Raw genomic sequence first — 8,642 nt, 5'->3', positions numbered from 1 at the left:
CACCCACCCACCTCCAAACAGAGTTGAATGTCCAGCCAGCATTGTTGCTTCTCCGTCAGCCCCAGAGAGCCAGGATACCCACTCTGTTCCTAAAAACTCTTGATTCATTTGGCGTCTGTGACATGATTTTCTCCCGGTCCCTCAGAGTCCATACTCTGCCTTCCTGTCTCAATTCTCCTTGGCTCCTCTTCTTTAAATGCTGGCAGGATCCTAGACTGGGCACCAGGTGCCTTTCCCTACCCTTTCTATACACACCCTAGGCCAGGGTGTCTCCACTGCTGGAGGTCACCATACGTCCAAGAATCCTGGGCATACTATGAATCATCTGCCTGAAATATGCAGATGTGGACATGCGGGTCCACTGCTTTGGGGAGCCCGTGGACCCAGGAGTCCAGGCTGAGCACCCTCCCTCTGCCACTCATGCCATGAACATCCTCGCTCCCCATGTCCTCTGACCCAAGCTTAGTGGAGGCTCTCCATCTTCAGGCATCTCCACCTCAAGATGTCAAGTCAGGACTCACCAGCTCTTCTCCCAACTTGCTTCTCGTCCTGGGATCCTTATTTCCGTAGAACTAGTCCTTTACACCCTCTTCTCCTCCAAACCTCCTTTTCTGCTACCCTATCAGCTCTCCCACTTTTTCTTACCCCTCTATTTCTATTGCAACTGTCTTCATGAAATTTTACTACTGCCCTAGCCCCAGAGTGCATACCTATCCTCCACTGAGCAGCCCGAGCTCTCCTTCTAAGACAGAAATGGATCCACCTGCCTTCTACCGCCAAACCGCGGTGACTCCCACCTCCTTGGCACAAGATGAAAACCCTCAGGCCAGATCTCTGGCTTTCTCTGGCTTTGCTTCTCCTCGGTCCTCCTTGGCTCCCTTCTTTGCCTGCACACAGGCCAGCATCCACCCACACTTCCCCCAAAAGGCCTCTCGATGGGTCTCTTCTTCTAGGAAGATTTTCCTAACCCGAGGATAAAACGGATTCCTCTCTCCACTGCGCCTCCGCCTTCCAGTGTTTTCGTCTATCACAACGCTTGCAAGCTATAAAATCCAAATCTGCTCACCCGTCAGTCCCCCTACTAGGCTAGCCTGTGCATCTCTCTGGCAAGGCCAGGTCCAAGGGCATTCTGAATCCCCAGTGTGCAGCACAATGCTTGGGTGCAAAAAAACAAAACAAAACAAAATAACCCTATTTAATACCTAATATAGGAACAAGGGGTAGTGGAATGGAAATGCAAAAAAGGGATATTTGAAGGAAGCCACCCTCTTTGGAATTTAAAGCAGGTATTTATAGTGATGCCTGGGGTCGAAAAGTTAGCAGCTAGCATCTGCTCTAATCCACAGGGCAGGAATGACATACAGGGTTAGAGCAAACTTCGCTTTGAATGACAAAAAGATCAATCTAAAATTTAAACAAGGGGGATTCGTTGTTTTTTTTTTTTTTTTTTTAAACTCTGTAAATCTTCGCCCCTTAATTATACCTTCTCTATCACTTACTTTCTGAAACTGGATCCCTGGCTTTGGGGCCGAACACATCAGGGATTTCAAGTCTTAAACATGCTTCTAGGTGCTATCTCTTTAATCTTGTTAATTTAACTGCCCCAGAAACCAAGGTTTTTATAAGAAAAAAGAAAAAAAATCCATCGCATACATTATCTATTAGCTGCTCAGAGTATTCTCGCTCCTTCTTTTCCACATCTGCCAGAGTGATGTATTCAGAATCACCAGCCCCCAACATTTCCGTGTTTGACAGTTTGACCTGAAGTCCCTTTTCTAGTTCCTCCAAGTCCTGGGGAAAACAGAAAAAGGCGGGGGGTGAGGGGGGGGGGAATAAACAAAGGAAAATTCTAATATATCTTAAATTCTAGAAAAGAAATGCTTTCATCTTTCACCACATTATCACAAAATATTTCTTAACCATAATTAGCTGCTTTAGGCATTGTCCTACTTAAGTTTGATGATAGAAATCTATTTTTCTCATTAGACAAAGAGTCTCAAGAATACTGGATTCTTTTCTTCTATATTGCTCCCTCCCTCCCCTCAAAAAAAAACAGAACATACTTTAATAAATGGTAAATTAGTCTCTTTCTTTTCTTACAAAGTCTTGGAAAATGCGGGGGGTTGCGAGGGAATGCTTCTTCCCCACTCCTCTGGTTTCCGTGGGGAAGGATTAGTCACCACAACCCAGGAAGGGTGGGACGTGATGTGATTGGTGGGTTCAACAGCAGGAAGTGGCACCCTTAGCTTGTCCAGCCTCTTCCTCTTTGGCATGGGCCGTTCATGGGGAGGCCATGGTTGTGGGGTGTCCTCAGCTCAGGGTGCTCTGGGTAGTGAAGGGCCTGCCGCAGAGGTGGCAGGCTTGGTCAACACCGAGGCAGGCAATCTGGTGAACCCTGGGATTCAGAGTGCGCGGAAGCTGAGTCCTCCAAGCTGGCCTCTCCGTAGTGAAGCCGACTTTTCTGTGCGCGTGTCCCTGACCCTTTGTTATCAGTTCAGAATTGCGGAAGGACGGGGGGACCCTCTATAGGGAGTCCCTCTGGCCCCGAGGTGGAGGCTGGGAGGAGCCCTATCTTCTCCAGAACTGTGCTGGGAGACCTGGAATCCGCCCCGGCGCGCCCCCAGCCTCACTAGGGAAAACGATGCCAATAAAAATTGCTTCTGCGCGTCCAAGCCGAGGCCGTGCATGGTTTCGGGCCCTCGCGGCATCACTTCAACAGAGCAGGGCTGGCTCCTTCCAGCTGAGGAGCCTGGTGCTTGGGGAGTTGGGGTGTTTCCTCCGGAGTCTCCTCGCGGTAGGAAGTGGCACGCTGGGCTGGTCCCTCAGCCCCACCGACCCCAGATGCCCACTCCTCCAACTGCGCACATCCCCATCATGCTGCTTCTCTCCCAAGAGCAGCTGCGGGTTCTGGGCACCACTTGTCCCCTTCTAGAAGTCGGGGGGCCATCGTGAGCAAGCACTTGGCCCGACTCACTCTCAATCAGCAGCCACCACCATTGTGATTAACATGCTCTATAGGTGCTGGCTGTGGAGTCAGATCCGGGGTCTGCAGACGGCAAAGCTCTTACTCTTGCCCTAGAACCCCACTTCATTATTATGTGTGGGATGACCAATATCACCATGATCATCATTATTTATTCATTGGGGAGTCACTGAAACTGTGAGCCTCAGTTTCCTCAGCTGTAAACAAAAATAATAATAATGGCCACTCACAGGGCTGCCGTGAAGATGGAATAAAATCATGTGTGAAATGCACTATAATATGTGTGCATTGCCTGATGAGGATGATCCTGGTAGCAGTGGTCCTGAGGATGGTGCTGGTGACAGTGATGATGCACCGCCTCCATCCTGGGGTGCAGTGCTTCATCCTTCCCCATGGGATCCAGAGAAATGGGGGAGAAACATGCCCTCCTGATCCCCCACATCTCATGGGGCGGTGATGGGGAAGATGGCGGTGGCGGTGGTGATGATGAGGTTGATGAGGAAGATGGTTGTTGTGGTTGTCAGGAAGATGTGGGCAGCTATCATGATTTAGGGTCTACTACTTTGCTAGATGCTTCATAGACACTTCTCTTAGCCCTTCCATGATCCCGCTGGACGGGAATCACTATCCCATGGCACAGGAGGAACCTGGGATACTGAGAGTTTGTGAAAGAAAGAACCAGAGTTCAACCTCCACCAGTCAGACTCCAAGACCTGGCTGGTTTCACTGCACATAAAGCAACATAAACTCCATACAAAAGCCTGAGAGGAGCAGAATGCACCATAGTATAAATAGTTAAAACCAATAAATTAATTAGGTATTTAAAAATACCCAACCTAGGGGCGCCTGATTGGCGCAGTCGGTTGGGTGTCCGACTCTTGATTTTGGCTCAGGTCATGGTCTCAGGGTTGTGGGATTGAGCCCCACTTTGGGCTTCACACCCAGCAGGGAATCTGCTTCTCCCTCGGCCCCTCCCTGCCTGCTTGGGCTCTCTCGCTCTCTCTCAAATCAATAAATAAAAACTTAACAACAACAACAAAAACCTAGGAGTGCCTGGTTGGTGCAGTCGGTTAGGCGTCTCACTCTTTTTTTTTTTTTTTAAGATTTTATATATTTATTTGACAGAGAGAGACACAGCGAGAGAGGGAACACAAGCAGGGGGAGTGGGAGAGGGAGAAGCAGGCCTCCCGCTGAGCAGGGAGCCCGATGCGGGGCTCGATCCCAGGACCCTGGGATCATGACCTGAGCCGAAGGCAGACGCTTAACGACTGAGCCACCCCGGCGCCCCTGGGTGTCTCACTCTTGCGTTCAGCTTAAGTCATGATCTCAGGGTCCTGGGATCGAGCCCCGCATCAGGGTCTGCGCTCAGCATGGAGTCCGCTTGGGAATCTCTCTCCCTGCCCCACTGCCCCGCCCCCTGCTCGCTCGCTCTCTCTCTCCCTCTCTCTCAAATAAATCTTAAAAAATAAGTAAATAAAAACGCCCAACCTTGTGCAGAAGGTAACAGTAACAGTGGTTCTGAGTAGCAGGTATGACCAATATTCTTCTCGTTTTCCTGCTTTCAATATTTTTCCAAATTTTAATAATACCTATGGTCATTTTTGTATTTGTACACATATTTTTACATAATTGCATTGTGTTCAAAAGCATATATTGTAATAAATTATTCTTACACATGAAAAAGATAGTTTCTTACAATATTATGTTTTATATATCATAATAAGCTATTTTTAAGTAACCTTGAAATATAGATTGAAGACTTACATTTTCTTGCTTGGAAAGAATCCTCTGGTATAATTCATCATCAGACTTCTTTTTAGGAAGAACATCAAGGAGGCACATTTTTAAAATCTGAATAAACATCTATTGCCAAGAAGGGAAACATAACAAGAGAAAGGCTTAGAAATGGTGTCTCCCTCCCTACCCCTCCCTCTGTCCCTTTCTTCTCTCTCTCTCTCTTCACGCACACATACTTTCTGCTGGGGGAAATATCTCAGGTTATAAATCATGACAATAGCCTATAATGGACTGCATTTTCATGCAGCTTCTAAGGAAAAATGCTTCACTTCTTTTGCTTTTCATTCATTTATTCAAGAAATGTTCATCAGGTGCCTGCTCTGTGCCAGTCCTTCTGCATTTCCCCGTACAAGTCAAGAAAACATAAAAGGTAAAGGGGGGTTGCTTCTTTGTGGGAAGACTCAGAGGCACAGTTGCTTGGAACTGGGATGTATAAAGTTCATCCACTCCGGCCTCCTGTCATGACGGATGGAGGTGTCCTCTACACCAGAGAGGGTCCTCTCGTAAGTGGGGACATCCAGGACCATCCAAGAGTGCTGTCTCCACACCTACCATTCACCTACTGTAGGACATCTGGGTGTTTCCAATTTGCGGCTATTGCGAATAAAACTAGTAAGAACATCCACGTATGGGTTTCTGTGTGAACCTAAGATTCTCCGGGGTTAAATGCACCAAAGTGCAATTGCGGAGTTTTGTGAGAAACTGCCTGTTTTTCAGTGTGGCACTCAGCATTCCCACCCGCAATACGTGCGGGATCCAGTTTCTTCCCATCCTTGCCAGCTTCTGGTGATGTCACCATTGTTATTTTGGCCAATCTGATAGGTGTGTAGTCATATCTCATTTTTTAAATATATATCGTTTTAATTTGCACTTCTGTAATGGCTAATGCTGCCGGGCATCTTTTACCCGATTGTGTGTGTGTGTGTGTGTGTGCGTGCGTGTGTGTGTGTGTTTACCTGTTGACTGTATATCCTCTTTGGTGAAATGTTTGTTCATGGCTTTTGCCCTTTTTCTAATTGGATTGTTTACTTCTATGGAGGTTTGAGCGTTCTTTATATGTTTTAGGTGTGAGTCCTCTGTCGATACGTGATTTGCGAATACTTCTCTTTCTCGCCATCCTCTTTAACAGGGTCTTTTGCAGAGCACAAGTTTATAATTCTGATGAGGTTCAATTTATTAGTTTTCCCTTGTGTGGGTCACACTCTCAGTGTGAAGTCTAAGAAAGAACTCTTTGCCTCGTTCTAGATCCTGAAGATTTCCTCCTCTGTTTTTTGTTGTTTTTTCCTAGGAGATGGATGGTCTTGCATTTTACATTTAAGCCCGTGATGCATTTTGAGTTCATTTTTGCATGGGGTGGAGGTTTGGCTTGAGGTTCGGATGTGTCTGCTTCTGGATGTCTGATTGCTGCAGTACCACTTCCTGAAAAGCGTATCACTCCTCCACGGAACTGCTTTTGCTCTGTCGTCGAAGGTCAGACATATTTGTGTGGTGAGGCACTTTAGTACAGGGCTTAGCAAATGTTTTCCTGTAGAGGGCAACACAGTAAACGTTCCTGGGTTTGCGGGCCATACTATCACTTTTGCAACCATCGGATTTTGCTGTTCCAGCATCGAGGCAGCCGTGGGCAACAGGGACAAGAACAGGCATGGCTGGATTGGCCCAAGGGCCACAGTTTGCAACCCTTGTTTTAAGGTTTGTTGAACACTGTTCTATGCCAAGCTAATATGTATATTATTCCATTCGGTTTTCATAGCATGCAGGACATTGGCACAATCTTCCCCATTTTACAGACAAGGAACTCTCCGGCTGAGAAATCTGGATAACTGGCTTCATGTCACAAGGGACAGCCATGAGGGACAGAACGTAGAACTTTCCACCAACCTTCCTTATGCTCGTCAGTGCTAACGAGCTCTAGGAACACAATGTCATCTTGGCTTTCTACCCACTGAAGTCGAGGCCACGGAAGGTGACGTTCTTTTCTCAAGATGTTGGTCTCAAACCCACTTTCGTTTTGACCCCAGACTGAATCCGTGGTGTGCACTGGTCTTGTCTCATTCCTTTCAATTAAAAAAATTTTAATTTGGAAAAATTACAGAGACAGAGTCAGAGGAAGGTGCCAAACCAGTACAGAGTCCTGTGGGTTCTGTCGCCTGGGCGATATGTGACGTCACTGTGGGACAATATCAAACCCCAAACTGACATTGACTTTGGTCCGATGCACTTTACTACAGACTTCACTCCGTTTCCACTTATTGTCACGTGTATTTGTGTGTGTGTGTGTGTGTGTGTGTATGCAACTTTACTCCAAGTACGGTTTCATGCAATCACCACCACAATCAAGACAGAGAATGTTCCAGCACCAGGAGAATCCCCTAGGCCGAATGATCCCTCTATTGGCAAGCCCCCGACACACACATCCCCTAATCTCTGCTGTTCTCGCTGCCATTCTGATTTGAACGGTGTCAAATGCAGCTTCTGTCCACCTCCTGACAAGGGGAGTGCCAGTTTCTCCCCGAAGGACCACCAGGGAGCTCTGAGCTCCTGGCCTGCATGACGGTCACATCTGCTCCGAGTCACTTTTTTAAAAAATTTGTTAGTGACATAGAGTGGACACACAGTGTTAGGGCAGTTTCAGCTGCACAACACAGTGACCCCCCCCAGCTTCAGTCTGAGTCACTTCTGAACTGACCTGTGTGGACGGATCTCTCCCAGAGAAACGGAACTTGAGGTCTCCGTGAGTGCTGGTGCGGTTCCCCAGGTCCCGCACCCAACAAAGATATGCCCCGTAGGGAGGGAAAGGCCACGGATGGAGAGTGGTCCCCCAGGGCGATGTCAGTGTCCGTGGGCACATTTCTGTGGAGCACCTACTGTATGCAGGCACACAGACCTTGAGCTCAGACCTCATTTGGGTTCTGTGTCTGCCATTCACCAGCTGTGTGATTTGGGGCAACTGACCCGACCTCTCTGAGTCTCAGGTTCCTCGTGAGTGAAAAACAACAGTAAGGCTTCCTTGAGATCAAGCATTTAGAGGGCTTAGCCTAGCAGAGTTTTCGTGCTTCACAGGCGGGTCTGCGATGGTGCTGGTCACACAGCCCAGCAGAGCCTGGAGCTCTGTCTACACAGACCCTTCAAAACAGGACAGGTTCACTTCCTAGTAATTCTATGGGGTGAGAGCTGAAGAACATTATCTTTATACTTTCCTAAAGTGGCCCAGAGAGGGGAAGTGACTTACTCAAGGTCACACAGCTCATCCGTGTGGGAGGGTGGACCAGAACCCAAGTCTCTGACTCCTAGTCTAGGGCTCCTTCCCCAGCTTCCAGCTGACGTGTCTCCCCCCAGGGAAGCCTGGCCATCTGCCCCACACTCACTCAGTCCCCCCCTCACACATGCTCACGGCGCCGTATGGTTTGCTCCACGCAACTGTCCGCCGTGGTGCATTTGTGCGGTTCACTGCCTTCTCCCTCCGGAGAGTGGGCCCCACACAGGTGGGGGCCGTCCCTGGTACCGTGCCGGGCAGGGAGGAGAGGCTACATAGGGGTAAGACTCACAGACAAGTGACGGTGGATGCCTTCTCCGTGACAGCAAGCTGCTTCCCCGCGGGCGTCTGCTGGCTGCTCTGGGGGCGAGGCAGCCGGCCGGATGGGGCTCCGAGCACAGACGCTGTCGGCCCTCCAGGGAGCACAGAGCCTTTGAGAGGACGGCCAGGGCCACCTGCCTGCTAGCGGGACGGGATGTGGCCGAAGGAGAGCAGGCCGCCGCCGCACTTGGGCTGCTGCCTCAAGGCCACGGGCTCCACCAGGACCGTGGGGCCGCGGGAACAGGCTCTATTTCCAGAGTTCTGGTATGATTTCTGGTTTCCAGC

The 8,642-nt window shown here is 49.0% G+C and overlaps 1 protein-coding gene across 3 annotated transcripts in view; it reads right to left on the bottom strand.

The window, feature by feature from the left end:
• Nucleotides 1-8,642, bottom strand: part of EVC (EvC ciliary complex subunit 1) — a 62,578-nt gene that overhangs the window by 36,448 nt on the left and 17,488 nt on the right. For all 3 annotated transcript variants that reach the window (XM_028089447.2, XM_028089441.2, XM_028089443.2), the window contains exons 6-7: nt 4,748-4,846; nt 1,654-1,791 (exon numbers count right to left, since the gene is read on the bottom strand). In XM_028089447.2, coding sequence (XP_027945248.1) covers nt 1,654-1,791; nt 4,748-4,846 — 237 coding nt within the window. The remainder of the gene's footprint in view (nt 1-1,653; nt 1,792-4,747; nt 4,847-8,642) is intronic.

The sequence above is a fragment of the Eumetopias jubatus genome, unplaced genomic scaffold (assembly GCF_037043125.1).
Source record: "Eumetopias jubatus isolate StellerSeaLion01/CBP00866 unplaced genomic scaffold, mEumJub1_p1.0 scaffold_2, whole genome shotgun sequence".
NCBI lineage: Eukaryota > Metazoa > Chordata > Mammalia > Carnivora > Otariidae > Eumetopias > Eumetopias jubatus.
The sequence above is the reverse complement of the archived record's forward strand: the minus strand, read 5'-3'. Positions and strand labels throughout refer to the sequence as shown.